Source organism: Coprinopsis cinerea (assembly GCF_000182895.1).
Source record: "Coprinopsis cinerea okayama7#130 chromosome 7 map unlocalized cont3.7, whole genome shotgun sequence".
Taxonomy (NCBI): domain Eukaryota; kingdom Fungi; phylum Basidiomycota; class Agaricomycetes; order Agaricales; family Psathyrellaceae; genus Coprinopsis; species Coprinopsis cinerea.
In genome coordinates, this window is record NW_003307538.1 from 2,857,771 (window position 1) to 2,876,537 (window position 18,767).

Genomic DNA, 18,767 nt, shown 5'->3' on the forward strand with positions numbered 1-18,767 from the left:
ACTATTTTTGGCACGGGCGGCAAACGCTACACCAGGTAATGTCCCAATGACCATGTTTCGGCGCCCGTGCTAAAGAAAATAGCGCGTCGTTGGAGCTTTACGGGCACTCGGGGGTTTCATGTTCACCGTTCACACCGGACCCATTTACAAAGAACCTCCATGTAGGACCATGTTGCAGCGCGGTTCTATAAATATAGAATGCATCAGAATGTATGGAGTGGAAAGACGACTCGTGCAAGGACAAATGGATTCTCGGATAGGTAATTCATACGAATGGAACGGGTGTTGGAGGAACGAAAAGAGCGAACTTGTCACTCGGTCAATTCCAATTAGCGAGACATGAAGTCGCTTCTAACTATATGGTTGAGCTGATGGCTTTATTAGGTCTGTTCTCTAAGTATGTTGCTGATTTATTCCTAAAGAAACAGCTTATCCCGACCAAGCAGGTGATGGGTCAACTTATCAGTTCTATCCGCTGATAAGTGCACTCCGATGGGCACTCATATGTGATAAATGATATGCAGTATGAGCATCAGTCAGCGCGAACCTATGAATATCACGGGGTGGGGTCTAGCGAGTTGAAACAAGGCCACAGTCGCTTCTACTCCAAGAATAAGCTGGTGACTCCGTTCAGACCACAGTTCGTCTCTTACTCGGATGGGACTGCACTATGTATACGTTCTCCGGTGTTTCGGATTCCAGCCAGTGGCTCGCCTAAGCACCAGGCTTCCTTCCGGTTACTCCTAGCTCATGGCCTATCCAGTGAGTCAAGTGATGACTCTTAATCTGAGTACAGTTGTTTCAAGTTCTACTATAGCTGAGTGAAGGAAGTTCAAATTGCGTTTCCCCACAACCCATTTCGCAGGCCTCTCCTGTGCTACCATTGGTCATTATCTCTCTCATCAGAAGATCCTTCATCGAGGCCCCGAGTTAGGACCACCTCGTCAGAACATGACAAGAAGTCATGATGCTGAAAGTAGGGTATATCTAGAAAGGTGGGGGTGCCGAAAAGGCGCGAAGGTCAATGGTCTCTGTCTGTATAGGTTTCAGTACTCTGGTACCCCTCGCAAGGACCAATGGCGTGACCAAGAGCGTCTTGGTCTTACGCAGTGCTGCCAGATTTCTCCCTCGACTTCCAACGTCGACGACTCGAGGTGTATGCGTCACCCTTTTTGGTGCGCATTCAAGAAGGATCCAAACCATAGACGATGTCCACGATCGATTATCGCCCTGAGCGTACCTTTCCTTTGTACATGTTTCCGAAATGAAAGGAGTAGGATCATTGAACTGTTATCCGTATCCGAACTTTCCAAGGCAGACGGTAACCATCGAGTACAATCTCGAACATCACCATCTCGGTCTCAATGTCGATACAAGAAAGAACGTATCCTTTGGTGAGTAGGTTTAGTATGTTTGAGCTAGATATTCATAATGCGAACCTGAGAATAACGAGGAAATACTACATTCGCGACTCGAACCAATGTCCTTCGTCGAGAGGTGCCGGAGCGGCAGGACACATCGCGGTGATCGCATCAGGCTAAACGCGTGACGGGGTTGCGCTGCCTCAGTCCTGCTTTTTCAATTTGGCCTTCTTACCCTCTAGCTCCCGTCTACGGTCATGCATGTTTCAAGCTACGAACTTATCGTCCAATCCTGATTCTGTGCACACTCTCGTCAGATTGCGGTGACTGGGAGGAATTGCATCAACTGTTACGGATTTCCAACGGGTTTGGACCTACGTCAAGACAGCTGGATTGCTCTAAGGCAAATGACTTCTGCTATCTTGTCGCTATCGAAGGGTCCCACACAGTCCTGAGTCGATCCATAAACTCTAAGCGACCTCGATCAACTCTGCCTGCTCGACGCCCACCGGCTCAGCGCCTATTCTGAGTTCGGCTAGATCAAAACAAAACCCGCTCGCCACGGACGCTCGATTCCGTTTGCATGCTCTGCGTCAACGACTTTAAGCTTATCGCTGTTCCTCCTCACATACCGGATCAGTCTCTTGCGCCAAGCCAAAGATTGTTCAAGTTGGGGACATCAAGGATGGTCACAGGTGCATCACCACGCTCGAAGCCGGAACGCTCAGCCTTTTCTCCTCGATTCTCCTCTCTGCCAGTCTCTGCCCCCTGTTGCATCATCATCACCAGGCACACTCTTTTCAATGATCGCGTTCCCTTGGCCGCCGCTAGGAGTGGGATTCGCGGTCGGAAGCAGATTGGTTCCAATCCGGCGGTATAGACCCAACTGGAAAGGCCAGGGGTGAGTTTTGACTTTCTCTATTGCTTACACTGTATGTACTTACATAGTCGGTGGAACGATTTCTCAGGACGTCGTATGATTCCAGAATCAAAATCCGCCACACACTCTGCTCCAAGGCTCCGTGATCTTATGATACTTGGGACAACACTGCGTTGCATGCTACTTGAGTGTAGGCGCTTGCTTATCTCCAACCCCATCATCACCTTCCTTACCGAGTCGCCTTTATGAATTCAGGTCTAGATATGGGTATTGAGAGTGATCAAACCGCTTTCACCTGACATCTGCTCTCTCGTCCCAAAGGATCACCGTTCCACTTTTTGAACAGATCCTGGTGTACCGGCTCTCAAGCGTTGGCCACTGAACCGCACCGCCGACGCTGGGGTCCCGATTCGTGGGTAAAATTGATTGGCCTGATGGCGCCACCAAACTCACCAGTGAGAACTGGCCCTGTGATCTGTGGTAATGATGTCGATGGAGGTCACTTCAATTTCGAACTGAATATAACGTACATAACTACGGATGTATCGCGACCGAGTGGGAACCCCTTCCACCCTCTCCCCAACACTACCTGCACTCCATCCGTTTGATTTTTCTCCTTCCACTCGTTTCAATCGTCCGTCCACTGTGTAAAGCAATCCTGCCTTGCAACCCCTATTCTGAAGTCGAGGTGCCAAGATGTCGGAGGTCGACGTCCCAATGACATTTGGTGCTCTCCTCATAGGAGGCATCATCGCGATCATGTAGGCCCCAGTTCACCGAATTCATGAAAGAGTCTAACGTGTCATCGTCGTTTTCAGGTTTTCGGGCGTCACGATAGCGCAGTGTGTCATTTTCCTGAAGCTGTTCCCTAGGGAAACGATCTGGATGAAACTAATGGTCTTTGCTGTCTGGTAAGTCGAATGAGATCATGAGGGGGACCGGAAAGCTAACAGAGATTGAACAGGCTGCTCGATATGTTGCATTCGATTTTCATCTCGATGTCGCTCTGGAACTACTTGATTGTCCACTTTGGGAACCACGCGGGTATTGACATCGTCCCAACGTGCGTTTTCATAAGCCCTACTTGGCACCGGTCAATTAGGATTCTGACTGCTTCTCCACTTTTACAGGAGTCTCGCTGTATGTCGCTCCGCCATTAGCGCCCGTGCGATAACACTCACCTCATTCACAATAGCTGACTATAGTCGCAACGGCCATCCTGACATTTGGCGTCCATTGCTTCTTCATTTATCGCATCTTCGTTTGTAGGTCCTTACGCTCTATTTCTCCGAAGTCCCCGACGAGCTCATGCATGGCACCGCAGTGGCCAAAAACAACTATTTCATCACCGTTCCTATCGTAAGTCCTCCCGTAACCTCGTACTCTCGACGTTCTATTTAGACGTTGCCATGAAAGCTCCTCATCGCTGCCGCCCGGCTTTGTTTCGCGTGTCGTAAGTCCTTTCCGTCCATGGTGATCTTCTGGGACTCTAACTAAGCTTTCAACCACAGTTACTACGTCCAAACTCATTGAGTTCCGGAGTTTGGAAGTCTTCGTTGCGCTCTTCACCGTAAGTTGTTCCGCGTATCATTCGCATCGAGGCTTTTTATTAAACGGGGTACAGTGGTCCTTCACGACCGGTCTCACCCTTTCAGCAGTCGTGGATGTACTCATTACGGGGCTGATGTGCTACCTCCTACGCGCTCGTCGAAAGCAATATTCAAGGTAATGTACAGCGTGTCAGCGCGATTGGTCTCATGTTAACCGCGTCATCGGCAGCATGAACAAAGTTCTCGACACTCTGATTCTGTATGCTTTCGAGAACGGGTTCTTGACTACCTTGGCTGCCTTGCTCTCCCTGATCACAGTGAGTACTCGTGCCGTTTTCTGCCAGTCCCTGCCTGACCAGAGCGATAGTGGTTGACGATGAAGCACAACCTCATTTTCCTTGCCACACATTTCATTATCATCAAATGTGCGTCTACTTGCGTGCGACCTCTTACCCAACTCCGAAAGGCTGACCTTGTCCATCTCAGTTTATGCCAACTCTCTTCTTGCAACTTTGAACGCGCGGAAGCAGCTCCAGGGAGGAAAGATCACTATGCACACGACTAACCTCGCGACAGCAACTACACTTGGAACAGTCTCCACGAATTTCCCTACTCACAATTCGAAGCCCCACGGCCGAGCTCTCTCCCAGTCCATCGTCTTTGGGCCTAACAGCTTCTCCGGCGTACAGGGTCCAGACTCTCGGGAGAAAGCTGATTTCGAGCTTGAGTCTGTGAGTGGTGCAGAAGAGCTGCAAGATTTGTCGCAGGACAACAGGGTGCGTTGAAGATTTGGTTCTTGTTCTTGGGCGATTCACTAACGAATCGTCTCTCAGCTTCGAATCAAGGTCGATAGGACCCACGTCCGAGTGACAGACGGTGAACCCAGGTCTCCGGCTTAGGCATGGGCCTGGCGCTCCTTACTGATTCCAAAACCTCCATCACTTCGTCTTTTGGTTTCCATTAGTGTATTTATAGGGTTATTCTATGTACGGTATGCTGGTAGCCTCATACTCGCTCCTGTAACGTAGTTGTATCGAAATGTATCTAACATGTATGTACGAACAAGTCCATGTGATCCCCCAGTTCCACCGTCTCTTCCGCGGTTCAACGTTCAGCGATCGCTCTCTTCTGTCCATCCGGGCTGGCTTCTCCGCTTCCCACCTACTATTGACGCACGGTCGTCATCCTCTGTGGGGAGGGCAGTGTGAGGGCCAAGGGAAGTCCGATTCGTGATGGTATGGCTGAACTGAAGGGAGAAGGATGTTGTATGACCAGCACCGGTACGTGAACTGAGGCGGGAAGCCGCTCGCGCGAGCCGCCCGCGGTTGTTGAGGCTGGCGAGTAAAACGTTGGCGTATAACCTCCCAATGAGGTAGTTACTGTAGTTTCGTCGATGAACAAATTGAACGGAAGGAGGGTAAGAGAAGGTCATACAAAGCAGCGTGGATCAGGTCGCCGTCTCTCTTCAGGAAGAACAAAAGGTTGAGGGATGCAATGATGGTCGTGGCGAGGCCGTTCTCGAGAGTATGCAGGGTGAGGGAGTTCAAAATATGCTTCGTTTCGGCGATGTTGATTTCGTGCTTGTACCTCAACAACTAAACATCGTCCACCGCCCGAGGTCAGAAGAATTCGCCGTAGGGATTGCACATACGCTCACCAAGATTACCATGCCTATGGTAATGAAGGCGTCACAGACAAGGTTGAAACCAAGTTGTAAGACGACCACGAGATTGATGATATGGCCCATGCTGTTGGTCAGGTACTGGCACGAAAGCGAGTGAACCAAATGATGTAGAAGAGAGGGGCAGATCCACTTACATGGTGCCCCACCAAGATGGCCAATATCAGTCCCGCGATCGCGGTCTAAGAGTTTCCCTGAGCACGAAGGAAAAGAAAGGCTGGGGACGACCTACCAGAACAACGCAGGCGCTGAGAAAGATCTTTTCCAACTTAATGGAGGATACGATATAGATTCGCCTTGTGCTGAATTGAGCGATTTACTGGTCGGATGAGGCGCTGATCCCACTCACCACCCGAAAAACATCTGGACTGCAAACACAACTAGAGCACACGGATCCAATCAGCACCAGCCGTCCAGGACGCGAAGATACGGACTCACCTAAAGAGGTGGTGATTTGAAGAAAGGGGCCAGTGGATGCATACTTGACCGCGTCCGGTGGAAGGGACAGCACGGTAATAAGTGCATGCCAGGTGGCGTGGAAGACGAAACAAATGTTAAGCGTTTCGAGCAAAGTAACGAATCCCACTTTTGTTCAAAGGCAAAATGCGAATGCGGCGAGAATAGAGAATGAGGGCCATGTCGCGGGGCGGAATTGGCGTGTGGCGTACCGAGAAGGTTGAGACGTGTTGGGTTGCTTCGTCTCTCCTGGACGCAGCTTAATGCGTAGGTGTCTTAAAGGATACCGAATGGACTCAGAGTGGGACGGTAAGGAAATGTGGATAGACTTACGAACTTGGACGACCAGCCCCCCATAAAGCATGAAAGCCGCGATGGAACCGATGAGCTTTGAAGAGATCCGTTTTATGAGCCGCAGCCCTCTATCAGCTCGGCAGAGGAAATTAGGCGTACGACGGGGCCTGCACTAAAAACATGGGCGACGTTGCCGAGTTAATGATCATCGTCGTCCGTTTAATCACCAAAGAAGCGCACATTAGGACTGGATTGGGACCCTCTGACATTCCAGTCAGACCTCCCGACCAAGCGATAGGGGCGGGAATTCTGTTTTGATGCGGCTGTGTAGAATCGAAGACTGTCCAAGTTGAAAAGTGGGGAAACGAATGTGGTAGTCAAAACGATGTGTAGAGAAGAGGAAAAATGAGCAGGTCGACCAGTCCAAGGAGAACCATGAAAGACGAAAGAGACCCGTCGCAAAACAACGTAATCCGTTTCTTCCTTGTGTATACACATCGCCTGAGCTACGTACTACTTTCCCAGCCTTGTCCCCGCCTCGGGGCTTGTAATCATTCATGTGAGCATGGCCACCGCCCGCCACCACTTTGCCATAAAGGTACAACGCTTGAGGCTATTCGTAGCCTTTGTTCTTTCTCATCCATGCGCATAGGACACGGTTAGGAAGCGTAGCGATATACCCAGCACGAACCTCTCCATGCCATCTTGCTACATTTGTTGCTTGCATCTGTTAGGATCAGATGCCCACGACTTCCCCCAGTGACTTTTCGTTTTTCGACTGATTTTCGACTCACGACTCTGGCGCGTTCGACTTTATACGCAGCCAGAACTTTACTGAAGGCGTCACCAGAACATCACACTTATATGTCACACAGATATGATATGGGCCCTCTGAAACAAAAGAGGGCCGAAACCAGGGTGCATGGGCGTCTTACCGGAGGCTGACAACCTCGTTTATGGTGGCTGACAATCTTCAAGGATATAAAGGCGGCACCTCTCCAGGCGCTACTCCTTTCCCGGAGCTCTGATCCTGACACGCTGCATACCTGAGCCGACGCCTGGGGCTGAAGCCGTTCAAGGACTCTCACAAGTCTTACCTCTATCTAGTTGCTGAATCCTCTTGTACAATGCGACCACCTACAAGCCCTCACCTGGAGAAAGGCTCGGACGGATCGGCCTCAAAGTCGTCCCTCTCTGGACATCCGGCAGCTGACTTCGATCTTGTCGCAGAGCGGAGGCTTGTACGCAAGCTGGATCTTACTCTACTGCCTCTGTTCACGCTCATCTGTAAGTGACATTTCCCTCCGCACGTTTGCATGCTTGGTTCTCATTTGTCGTTGTAGACATGGCCAATTTCATCGACAGAACGGCCATAGGTAACCACCCCTACCATCTTTGTTATTATCTAGACTGACGGGCTGCGTCAGGAAACGCTCGTGTCGCAGGTACGCCCTTTAAACCCGGCTGGTTTCAGAATTCTTGACCCATCGCCTGGCATTTTTAGGCCTCGAGAAAGATTTGCGCATGTCTGGGTCGGATTTTAACAAGGCTATGACGGTATTCCATGTCTTCGTAAGTCCCCCTGTTCCTCTAGCACTTCGCCTGAAGTCCAACCCCGCCATCTCAGTACGCATTGTCCGACATACCTTCGAATTTGGTTCTGAAGAGGTATGGCTCGATCTGGCTCGCCGTTCTGGTAATGGCGTTTGGCCTTGTCGCCCTTGGTTCAGCTTTCATGACATCCTATCCGGGGTTCATCGCCAGTCGAGTTTTCTTAGGATTGGCAGAAGGTGGTACATTGGTGAGTGAAAACGGACTATGTACGACCAAAGCCTGGAGACTTATACAAACTATGTAGTCTGGTCTCGTGTACACCCTCTCCCAGGTACCCAGCTTATCTCCTGTCTGAAGTTGGCACTGATCTCCCGTCGTAGTATTATCGGCGAAAGGAATTGGCCATGCGGGTCGGCTTTTTCATGGGCGTTGCGCCGAGCTTAGCCGGAGCCTGTAAGTATTGTCGTGGCCGCATAATGGTCTGGCGGACGTTGATTCGTGGGCACAGTTGGCGGGCTCCTTGCTTGGGGACTGCTTCGTGTTCGTGACATTGGGGTTGTAACGCGTTGGAGGAAGGTATGTGGTCTTCTCACCTCCAATCGAGGATATTGCTTAAGGCTCACGATCTAGATTTTGCTGGTCGAAGGTCGGACGCGTCCGCCTTTCGTGAGATGGAAATACTCACCTGTCCACAGGCCTTCTAACGACTTTAACCGGACTTACACTCCTCTTCGTCATCCCTGCTGAGCCTTCGAAGACGAAGCTCTTCACGGTCGAAGAGAGAGCGCTGGCGCTAGCCAGGTTGGAAGCTGATAAGCCAATCAGTCAGCGTCGGCAAGGCGAGAAGGGCGGGAAGGAAAAAACGCGACTTCAGTTGGTTCTCAAGGCTTTCAACGTTCACGTTCGTACAACCATCATTCGCCCCTCTCAAAAGTCTGATTTACTCCTTTAGACCACTGTTTGTACGGTGGTGTTTATAATTCTCAACATGTCGTTCCAAGGCCTGAGTATCTTCTTGCCTACAATCATCAACAACCGTACGTCTTTGAAGTATCTCTCATTTTATCGACTGATCATTCTGAATCTGCGATAGTTGGGCACTATAGTTCGTTATCTTCCGTTGAAAACACTGATTTATTCCTAACGTGATTCCTTAGCCCCAGTCCAGGTTCAGGTTCGGACGGTTCCTCCCTACCTCGTCAGCGCTGTCTTCGCCCTCAGCATCGCATTCGCGAGCTTCAGATTTCAAAGCCGATTTGGTGCCCTATTCGCCTCGCTCCTCCTCTCCGTCGTAGGATACGCGATTGCGATTGGATGCAGAGAACCACATGCTCGGTGGGTATGGACATCCTCTCTCTACGAATAAACATTTATCTACAACAGCTATGGCGCCTGCTTCTTGATGATTGCTGGAGGGGGCTCTGGTGGCCCAATGGTGAGTTATTTCCCCTCCCCTGTTCGTCCATTCTCACCGCCTTTCGCATAGATCATGACGTGGGGAACAGAGAACGCAGCGCCAGACACTATGCGAGCCGTCGCCAGTGCTGCGATTCCTGCCTTTGGCGCTATCGGAGCTATTATCTCGTGAGTCTGTCTCCGCCGGACCTGTCATCCCGTCATAACTGTGACCTATAGCGTCTGGACATATATCCCGGAAGATTCCCCGCGGTATCTCAAAGGAAATGCTGCCAACTTGGCAACATCGATATTAGCGTGCGTACTTGTTGTGTTCCTGATGCTGTACCTGCGACGGGAGAATCGGTGGGTTCAAGTTTCTTCAATGGTCCACTTATCAAAACTGGATACTGACCTTACGGGTCTCATTTAGGGCGAGGGATTCTGGGAAGCGTGACCATCTGCTGAATGGGAAGACTGAAGAGGAGATTAATGAGATGGGGTGCAGGCATCCTGAATTTCGGTACCAGCTGTAGCACCTATGCATGGAAGCTCGCTTCGGAGACGAAGTAATGGTTTATCTGGTCCGTCCCGGTCGTGTAATACTCCCGTTACCCCATGACACCCGTTAGACTGAATCCAGGGAATGGGAAGCTTCCGCTTTATCAAGGTTTCTCGCTTCGCCATTCAATTGAAAGCGACTTAGAAGAGCACCTTTGCCACGCGTCCGGGGCGTGGAAGGCGCTTCTCCCGCTCCAATCAGATGTCTACTTGTGGCTTAAAGAAGCTGGCTACTTACTGTCGCTCTTTCTCGCAACCTCGATCCTTCCCGAATCCCAATGTCCAAGAAGACGTCCGCTGAAGTGTTAGAGAAAGGGAGTATCTCGGGGTCGGCGTCTATTGTCGACGACCCCCCTTCTGGTGGAACAATGACGAGAATCGATCCGGACGCTGAGAGAAGACTGGTGCGGAAACTGGACTGGAGGCTTCTACCTTTGTTCACCTTAATCTGTGCGCCATTCCGTTACCGCGTGAGCGCAGCTAACACCGTTTTGATATTTAGACATGGCCAATTTTATTGATAGGACTGCTATCGGTAAGTTTACTCGTCAAAATGGGGACACCTATGTATTCACCTGATTCCATAGGTAATGCCAGAGTGGCAGGTACGTCGGCGTACGTGATGTTTACGGATTACACGCTTACCAGATACGCGCACTAGGACTTGAGAAGGATCTGGGTATGTCGGGGTCCGATTTCAACAAAGCATTGACGGTGTTCTATATCTTCGTGAGGACTGTTTCACTTCCGACCATTAAGCTCCCTGACAGCACCCTGACTTGAGACAGTACACCGCCTCGGACATCCCCTCAAACCTTATTCTGAAGCGCTTTGGCACCGTCTGGCTAGCGGTGCTAGTCGTAGCATTCGGACTTGTTGCACTGGGCTCAGCGTTCATGACATCGTATGCAGGACTAATCGTGACTCGTGTGTTCCTTGGGTTATCTGAAGGAGGGACGTTGGTACGTCGAGGCCGCCTGCCCATTGATTCTAGTCCTATACTGACGAAATCGCCCTTGGTCAGTGTGGATTGGTGTACACTCTATCTCAGGTACGACATTTACGCTGGGCCTGTAGGACGATGCATTATTGCTAACATCGACCTTATCGGATTTAACTGGTGTCAGTTCTATCGGCGTCACGAGTTGGTGCTAAGGATAGGTATCTTTTTTGGGCTGGCACCGAGTCTATCAGGAGCTTGTGGGTTCTCCAATAGTCGACCTCATTTCGGACACCTGTCTCACACGGCGTAGTTGGAGGTCTCCTTGCCTCTGGGCTTCTTCGGGTGGACGACATGGGCAGCATCAATTCTTGGCGCAAGGTATGGCTTATGTTGAGCAGAAGGACAGCCATATCTGACCTGTCTAATTGATAGATCTTACTAGTGGAAGGTAGTCTCGAGTTGACTTCGACTTTCCAGACAGGCTTAGACGATACTTCTGTCCAGGAATAATCACGACCCTCCTTGGAATAATTCTTGTTTTCACCATTCCATCGGGTCCCCAGACGACTAAGATGCTGACAGAAGACGAACGTAATCTGGCCATTGCGAGATTGAAGGAGGATCGAAAGGTTCAAGGTGATAAATTGAAGGAGAGGACGACGCTACGACTAGTCCTGCATTCCTTCAACGTACATGTACGTATCTCTTCCTACATTCCATGCACCCCGTCAAGTTACTAATCTCCATTGACAGACGGTGGTATGCATCATCCTGTTCATCATCTTAAACGTCTCGTTCCAGGGCCTGAGTATATTCCTGCCAACAATCGTCAACGGGCGTGAGTGAATCGCTTCATTTCGTAGCGGTACGTTGGTTGACCATGGTATAAATCGTTGCACAGTTGGGACATACTGTAAGTTCAATCTCGCGCTTCGCTGTCCACCCGGCAGCCTCTGAACTGCGACTTGTAGCGACGGTCGAAGTCCAACTCCGAACCGTTCCTCCTTATTTGATCAGCGCACTTTGGGCTATCGCCAGTGGAGTTGCGAGTTTCAGATTTCGCAATCGATTCGCTGCGGTTTTTGCCTCCCTTCTCCTTCTCGTCATTGGTTACTCGATTGCAATTGGGACGACCGATACTCGTGCACGGTACGTATGCCGCCCCTCTTGTCGAACATCTTTTCGAAGGCTCAGCTGCATCGCTCATAGGTACGGTGCCTGTTTCTTAATGGTCGCTGGAGGTGGAGCAGGTGGGCCAATGGTATGTCCAAGCGTCAGCTTGAGTAATAGTTTGTTTTCTGATGAAGGTCGTGATTTAAGGTCATGACCTGGGGAACAGAGAACGCTTCTCCAGACACCATGCGCGCTGTGGCTAGCGCAGCCATTCCTGGGTTTGGCGCCCTAGGTGCAATCGTCTCGTGAGTTACCTCGGTTTATTCAAGTAAAACCATGTTCCCTGAACCCTTCCACAACAGAGTATGGACGTACGTCCCCTCAGACGCACCGAAGTACCTGAATGGGAATGCTGCCAATCTTGGCTGTGCGTGCTTGGCATGCGTTCTCAGTATCTTCCTCGTACTTTACTTGAGGTGGGAAAATCGGCGTCGAGACGCTGGAAAGAAGGACCATGTAGTTGAAGGAAAGTCGCAGGAGGAGTTGGAGAATATGGGGTACAAACATCCCGAGTTCAGATATCAATTGTAGTGACGGCCACTTGTATTGAACCTCTGTATTACCACTGTAAGCCTGCCTACCAGTCTCGTTAGCAATCAACTCATTCCAACCAACGCGAGCTTTCTCAACGATTCTCAACGTGATAGAAACAAAACAATAGAACCCTGAACAAGCATCTGGACCGGTGGTCAAAGCGTCCAAGTTGTAGTGACAAACAATGGCAAATCCGACGCGGAGGATCATTGTGCGCTTTCCATCACCAAGTACGCTTAGACTCCAACCACTCTATATACGCTAGCTGTCTTGACTGCGCTATCTCGCACACCCAATTCCTTTAGTTATCGAACAGATTCCTACCGAAGTTGAAATTATTGTAAGTGAACGCGACTGACAATTGGATACCTGGCCACAGCAGACCCACAACTGACCACGCCCTCACCCTTAGATCACCCTCTCCATCTCTTTGAATACTACTACCTCGAAGCCAATTTCGATATCCCATAACGCTCAAGCAACCATTGAGAGCCCCCCATCATCAACGTCTCGATGACTCCGCCTGTCTATCCGACCCAACGCTCCGCCACTATCGACTTCGGCGACCCAATGTTCTTCCCATCACGCAATAATTCGACTTCATCCGTTGTAGAAACCCGGCGCTTGGATACCACAACGAAGGGGTCTACCTCCCACAAGGCTAGTCTGGAAGGTTCTGGCAGCGACGAGCTTGTCGAAGGCTCTGGGAAAGAAGATCTCGGTGCCACTGGTAGTCGAGAGCCAACCAATCCTAGGTTTACCGTCCTCGAAAACGAAATCATGGGGCTACTTGGGCGACATGGTCTTCCTCGTCGTGTAATGCTTCGAGAACCTAAGGGGTCAAAGGATGTACTATGTGCTACTCCCACTGAGCGACCACTGCCACCAATGCCACCCATGGAGACCAACCACTCGCCGCGCTCAAGCTCAAGCACGATTGGCGGAACCAATCTTTGTCGCTCGGAGACTACTCGGGGAGGCGATCAGAGGCACTCAGGCTGTGACCCATTCCAACGGCACGTATAAACATACTCGACAAGGATCTAGTACATCTCTCCACCGGATCATGGACTTGGACGGCTCGATGGGAAGCAGCGCTACTCAGGGCCCAGTCGGGAAGGACTTGAAGAAGGAGCGATCGTCTCTCCTTCGTACACGGTCACTCAAGGTATCCAGCGTTGCCAACCGCCTCAAGTCTAAATTCGACGCCAAACCAACTAGTAAACTGTCCATCTCAAAGCCACAGCCATACTGGCCCGATGACGAGAAAAACTACTCGCTAGGTTTGATGGAAGGGCCTCAGTCGCATTCAAATTCACCACCTTTTTCCCGCATATGCCTGAGGCACTGAAAACGGAGCTCGTTGCATTAATAGTTATGAGTCTGATCGTAGATACTCTGCACCAAGATTTCAGCCCGTGGAAAGTAGTCCTTCAAAATTTCCTCGTATTGCCCCGCAAGGTGACCACTGCCGGCGTCCTTCCAATATAAAACAGCGTGGTTAATGTCAATGAATGTTTCCGGATGCGTTGCCCGTCGATGATCTCCAAGTAACGAGCGAACTCGATGGAGAATCTCTTTCGGGTCGCTGTCGACGTGGAACCAAGGAGCAAATGCCAGTTGATCAAGTGCACTTGTGTAAGCCCAAATTCGCAGTTCGAATGTAAGGGGCAGGTGGGTAACACCCTCTTGTCTGAGTTTCTCCAAAGCGTCCACGCCGCATCTGGTCCCCATCGTCCCGTACAAGCCCAAGTTCTGGAGTTTGGGGCGTGCTTTGATGATCGCTGGTATGTCCATGCATTCCCAGCAGCACGTCATGAACAGCGTGTGCATCTCGCGGAGGGCACCAGGATCACTGTGAACCCAGGAACGGGAAGTAGGTATGAGCAGCGTAGTCGACGACATAGAGCGAACCAAGTCACCATAGAATTTCATTCAACTGCCGAGCAGAACCCTCTGCCTCCGGAACATCATAATAGATGCGGATCCTCAGCTGGGTGAGACCGTTCATATTCTCTAAGCTTTTGAAGAGAAGATAAGATGTCTTCAAGCTATTTCCAATGTCGTTGTCAGACATGCAGGTGAAGAGTGTGACTGAGAGCTCGCGAACGTAGTCTCGCCGGCGAGGTGAGCTGATGAGGGAGAGCAATGCGCGATTGGAGTGTTCCACTTGACTTTCTGCGGGGGATACCACGATGGAATGGTATATCGCCCGCTCAGCGCTTTCTTGAAAAAAACTGTGAACAAGGGCCAGGTTCGTGGCGTCCGACTTTGCACAGCATAGGGCGATTCGGGCCTTCACTTCTGGGGGAAAGCTCTGAAAAACGAAACGCGGATCAGCGCCTAAGTACTAGTAGCCTTAAGCTGGTCGTTACCGTCATTGCAATAGGTCACAGCCAACTGTGGGCAGGGTAGTAAGCCATCCAGTGCTTGGAAATGTGTAGTATATATACAAACAGCAGAGGGTTCCATTTTTCCGATGTCGATTCCCGAAACCTCACGCCCATCCGTCGAAGAGAGACGTCAAAGAAGTTTCACACTGGTGTCATAATTGTGGGCGAGCTTATGATTTCGAACAGTCGTTTTGCGAGCATAATACGCGGGAGGCTATCTCGCCGCTCGCACTATAAATGCGCAGATACTCACAGAAGAATTCAGCGCAAACCTCAGCATGAGACCGTTTACGACCCCTGCAATAGTTCTAACTGTCACCTTCCTCTATCTATTCTATCCTGTTGCAGGAGCAGGTGACCAGTTTTACATATCGCTTCTGGAAGAAGGCAGAAAAACTTCCAGGTGGCATTTCTCCCTCATCGTCCACAACAAAGCACCAGGAAGCACCGTAACCGCCAACGATGAATTCGCTCAATTCGACTACAGGATAGACAAACCGACGGGGTGAAGTCTATATTTACGCGTATCGATTTATCTAACCACGAAAGGCAGGCTATTCAAATATCATCAGCAGCTACGCTGGCGGCCAAGAGAAGCTCACCAACGGACCGGGATATTCGATCACATCGCACCCATTGGCGTTAAGAAGGGGGAAGAACACGTCCGCCAGGGAAACAAGGAAGGAAAAATCATCAACAATGTGATTGCAGTCTTAAAAGGAGCCAATCCCATGCCTCAGGTCACGAAGACGGGGAATTTCCGCAACTGCCTCGATCTCGCCATAGAAGGGTTGAGGGCTCTATCGCTTGACGATAACCAAGCTATATCTACTACAGACTACAACATGTTCAACGCATACAAAGAGTCTATCCAAAAGGACGTCCGCCTATGTACCGACAGGACAGCCTATAATCATTGGGACAACAAGCCTGCTCCACTTCCGGATCCAACACCTGACTCCGAAGAGGCGAAGAACTGCATTGGAGTTCAAACGCGCGCCGCCACACCGAAGGACGAGGGGAACCAAGCATCAGGCGGGAACGATGATAAAGGAGAAGGATCGAGTGCGGGTAAGGAAGGGAAGAACAAACAGACGACCGCCAAAAGGAGTACGACTGGTCCATTCAAGAACGGTTCCCCAAGCCCCCCAAGCTCGAAGCGGCGATCTCCACGCCTTTACACACAGAACAAGAAGGGGAAAACTCCGCCGTTGACTGTGGGGCACTCGAAGAAGGTTTCGAAGGTGGGTCCTGGTCAAGGACCCATGAAATTTTGAAAGGCCGATCACTGTCTAGAAGGGGGATAGAACACGGGCTCTTCTTGGCGTTACGAGTTCGGAATCTTTACCGCGCGAGACGCCTTGAACAAGCAATCGTTGCAGAGCTCTTTCGTCGGTCTCAGTACGAGGCCTACTCCTATGACTGACTGGACAACTGATATGTTCTGTATACATATATCGTACGCAGTCATACTGCTTGCACCTACGATCACCCACTTACAACTGTATACTCAATGATCTCCTTGGACTGGACGAATGGTGAAACGAGTGGAAGTTCCCGAGTACAAACAGCATGGGCAGTGAATCACGGTGATGTCGATCACGTACGATTGTACGGCAGACCGGATCGCGTGATCTTTCTGAGAAGTTTAGTTCATAGCTTCAATGTACACAGTGGGTGCACACCTCTCTACCCATATAGGCGTCCAGTGTGGTCAGAAGGGGAAAATAGAATCGATCTCTTCGTCACGGTGGGGGTCTACCTTCGCTTCCATCTCAAAGCAACGTTCGATTTTCGCAGATCAGCGCCCACAGGAGGGACGCGAATTAGGCCCGCGCCCACAGATCCTTTCAAGAACCTACTCAGCGCTTCGCCTACCGTTCTCATCTCCGCTATGGAGCTCGACTTTTCGCATACGTCTGGGAACTTTCCGTGACTCCGTCTACAACTCCCCGTCGAGTTCTCCCATTGATTCGATATCGGTAGGAAACATGAAGGTACTATTGGGCACACTACTTCCCGGGATTGATATTTAGGTACAGAGCATCTACGATCATGTTGATGGGTATTGATGCGACGAACTCTGAGCTAGACTTCATGCTCGTGGGCGGCGACTCTTTATGTCGATCACGGATGTCCACTTGTACGGCACACCGAACCTTATGTGTGAACCTATGGTCCATGGGAGATAGCTTCAATGTACACAGTAGATGCACACCGAGGACCCACACCAATTCTGAGGTGGAGAAGAGTGGGTTGAGAAAGGGTGCCATCCATGGTGGGTCGATATCAGCGACGTAGAAACCGCGGGTATGGTATGGAAACTACCAGGGAGTGTTGGTCTTGATCGTAAAGCGCTGTGAGCGACGGTTACTCGCTGAAGAATACTACTAAAATTTAAATCAGCGCCCTGGGTGCGTAGTGACTCATGGACAACTTCTAGTAAAGAAGAATGTGTGGATGGATGATACATCAGGTATGCAGTTTTGCAGTATCTCCCTTTCGTGAGTGAGCCACTGATCCACTGCAACTGGTAGCATTGGTAACCCCCAGGACGTAAAGACGAGTGTCATTGGTTGTCGCTGAGTTGAAGTTTGATGGAAATAAGCGCTCGTCGGAATCTATGACTCACTTATCGCCGCCGAATCAGCGCATGTGAAGGACAGACCGAGACTGAGTCAACACTTCCAAAACCCGTAGACTTCATAGATAGTGACAGCGACTAATCTACATACCGGTCTGAGGAACAATGTCTGCTATGAATGACAACAGTAGCCAGCGTGCTAGGCGCCCTTGTCCAACGCTCACAGGCTCTCGGGTACCCTACACCGCGGCGTTCGCGTTCTCGTACATATTCCCTGGTAAATACTCAATACTCTACCCTCGTAAATACTAAATGCTCTACGGGGCTTTCCGTCCTCGCGACTTGCAAAATATCCATAATCCGATACAGGCGGTCAGTGCGCCTGGGAGGCCGATGCCAATGGCTATTTTGTCGCTTGTTGATAGTCCGCTTTCTGATTTGGAGCTCGAGCTGGTGGAGTCGCCTGGGGAGCTCGTACTCGTTGTGTACGGGGTTGAGGTTGAGACTTGGGAGGACAAGTCTCGTGGGTCACTATAGGGTGTGTAGGGGGTGTAGGACTCGGAGTCGATGCGGGGCGTGGAGTACGGGGTGTGAGTGGAGAAGTCGAGGTGGGGGGTGCCGGTATTTGCGAGTGGGAATGTAGGCGTGGGGTAGGAAGTCGGATACGAAAATGCTGGTGTTGAAGGGGAGGCGATGGGTGGGAGGATGGGGTCCGCGCCGCTTTGGCCCCCTGACGTATTGCTGCTGGCACTAAAATAGCTCTCAGTCACGGTATGATAAAGGGGAGAGATGGCGGATGGTGGATGACGGACGAGACGACATACCTGTTAATCCCACACGTACGATCTAACGTGCAGCAAAGACCGCTATCTTGACTTTTCCAATCTAGTGCGATACACTCGTAGCTTTTTCCATGTGAGCAGTAAAGAGGAAATGTCAGTGATGGCACGACGTCGGGGCAGTTGTGCCACGCCGCAGATGCAAAGTCGTAAAGTAAGTAAGTAAACTTGATTCAGACTCACCCCCGTTGACATTGGATATCAACCATCCCTCCGAAGGACTGGTCGCAGCATAGTTTGAGAGACCTGGAGCAGCAGTGCTCGTAGCAGTAGGTTTGGCGTTTCTCCTGTGGGGCAGATATTTCCAGTGGGGAAGATCGTGGATTGCGTGAGGTTGGATGGGTTTCTGGGCTGGAGATGACTGCTCCATAGACGATGTTGATGAGGAGGGGAAGGAAGGCTATGAGGTGGAAAGGTGGTGTTTGACGGCGAGTCAGGGAGGTCATGGAGTAGTTAGAGTCGTTAGAGTCGTCAGAAAGTGAGAGCGCGGTGAATGGGAGGAGGGTGCCCAGGCACCCCGTGCCTGCCAGCGTGTGTTACTTATACTTACGACAGCTGTTGTTGAACGT

General features: G+C 50.7%; 8 protein-coding genes across 8 annotated transcripts; 5 read left to right on the forward strand and 3 right to left on the reverse strand.

Moving 5' to 3' along the window:
• Positions 1–2,937: 2,937 nt before the first annotated feature.
• CC1G_08413 (hypothetical protein) lies at positions 2,938–4,690 on the forward strand (the record flags this gene model as incomplete). Its single annotated transcript, XM_001831844.1, has 13 exons — positions 2,938–3,002; positions 3,060–3,152; positions 3,206–3,304; positions 3,372–3,381; positions 3,437–3,506; positions 3,566–3,600; positions 3,658–3,694; positions 3,753–3,811; positions 3,866–3,966; positions 4,021–4,108; positions 4,159–4,216; positions 4,278–4,567; positions 4,625–4,690. 13 exons carry the CDS (start codon positions 2,938–2,940, stop codon positions 4,688–4,690), a joined length of 1,071 nt encoding a protein of 356 aa, XP_001831896.1.
• Positions 4,691–4,902: 212 nt separating this feature from the next.
• Positions 4,903–6,491, reverse strand: CC1G_08414 (hypothetical protein; the record flags this gene model as incomplete). Its single annotated transcript, XM_001831845.2, has 11 exons — positions 4,903–5,170; positions 5,226–5,386; positions 5,449–5,553; positions 5,610–5,654; positions 5,705–5,768; positions 5,822–5,852; positions 5,911–6,057; positions 6,141–6,203; positions 6,262–6,316; positions 6,382–6,394; positions 6,463–6,491. 11 exons carry the CDS (start codon positions 6,489–6,491, stop codon positions 4,903–4,905), a joined length of 981 nt encoding a protein of 326 aa, XP_001831897.2.
• An 858-nt stretch (positions 6,492–7,349) lies between these two features.
• On the forward strand, positions 7,350–9,707 carry CC1G_08415 (hypothetical protein; the record flags this gene model as incomplete). Its single annotated transcript, XM_001831846.2, has 17 exons — positions 7,350–7,509; positions 7,566–7,598; positions 7,650–7,667; positions 7,727–7,794; positions 7,850–8,023; positions 8,081–8,107; positions 8,157–8,229; positions 8,285–8,352; positions 8,407–8,422; positions 8,472–8,677; positions 8,729–8,813; positions 8,870–8,881; positions 8,934–9,111; positions 9,160–9,211; positions 9,263–9,360; positions 9,412–9,537; positions 9,605–9,707. The coding sequence occupies 17 exons, from the start codon at positions 7,350–7,352 to the stop codon at positions 9,705–9,707; spliced, it is 1,497 nt and encodes a 498-aa protein (XP_001831898.2).
• A 303-nt stretch (positions 9,708–10,010) lies between these two features.
• Positions 10,011–12,379, forward strand: CC1G_08416 (hypothetical protein; the record flags this gene model as incomplete). The annotated part of the gene is made up of 16 exons (XM_001831847.2): positions 10,011–10,182; positions 10,235–10,267; positions 10,320–10,337; positions 10,394–10,461; positions 10,521–10,694; positions 10,757–10,783; positions 10,860–10,932; positions 10,986–11,053; positions 11,108–11,123; positions 11,180–11,370; positions 11,429–11,513; positions 11,577–11,588; positions 11,647–11,824; positions 11,885–11,936; positions 11,996–12,093; positions 12,151–12,379. 16 exons carry the CDS (start codon positions 10,011–10,013, stop codon positions 12,377–12,379), a joined length of 1,494 nt encoding a protein of 497 aa, XP_001831899.2.
• A 516-nt stretch (positions 12,380–12,895) lies between these two features.
• On the forward strand, positions 12,896–13,408 carry CC1G_08417 (hypothetical protein; the record flags this gene model as incomplete). Its single annotated transcript, XM_001831848.1, has 1 exon — positions 12,896–13,408. One exon carries the CDS (start codon positions 12,896–12,898, stop codon positions 13,406–13,408), a length of 513 nt encoding a protein of 170 aa, XP_001831900.1.
• Positions 13,409–13,750: 342 nt separating this feature from the next.
• On the reverse strand, positions 13,751–14,459 carry CC1G_08418 (hypothetical protein; the record flags this gene model as incomplete). Its single annotated transcript, XM_001831849.1, has 2 exons — positions 13,751–14,237; positions 14,305–14,459. The coding sequence occupies 2 exons, from the start codon at positions 14,457–14,459 to the stop codon at positions 13,751–13,753; spliced, it is 642 nt and encodes a 213-aa protein (XP_001831901.1).
• Positions 14,460–15,053: 594 nt separating this feature from the next.
• On the forward strand, positions 15,054–16,140 carry CC1G_08419 (hypothetical protein; the record flags this gene model as incomplete). The annotated part of the gene is made up of 3 exons (XM_001831850.2): positions 15,054–15,280; positions 15,329–16,019; positions 16,072–16,140. The coding sequence occupies 3 exons, from the start codon at positions 15,054–15,056 to the stop codon at positions 16,138–16,140; spliced, it is 987 nt and encodes a 328-aa protein (XP_001831902.2).
• Positions 16,141–17,676: 1,536 nt separating this feature from the next.
• Positions 17,677–18,644, reverse strand: CC1G_08421 (hypothetical protein; the record flags this gene model as incomplete). Its single annotated transcript, XM_001831852.2, has 2 exons — positions 17,677–18,109; positions 18,382–18,644. 2 exons carry the CDS (start codon positions 18,642–18,644, stop codon positions 17,677–17,679), a joined length of 696 nt encoding a protein of 231 aa, XP_001831904.2.
• Between the last annotated feature and the right edge of the window lie 123 nt (positions 18,645–18,767).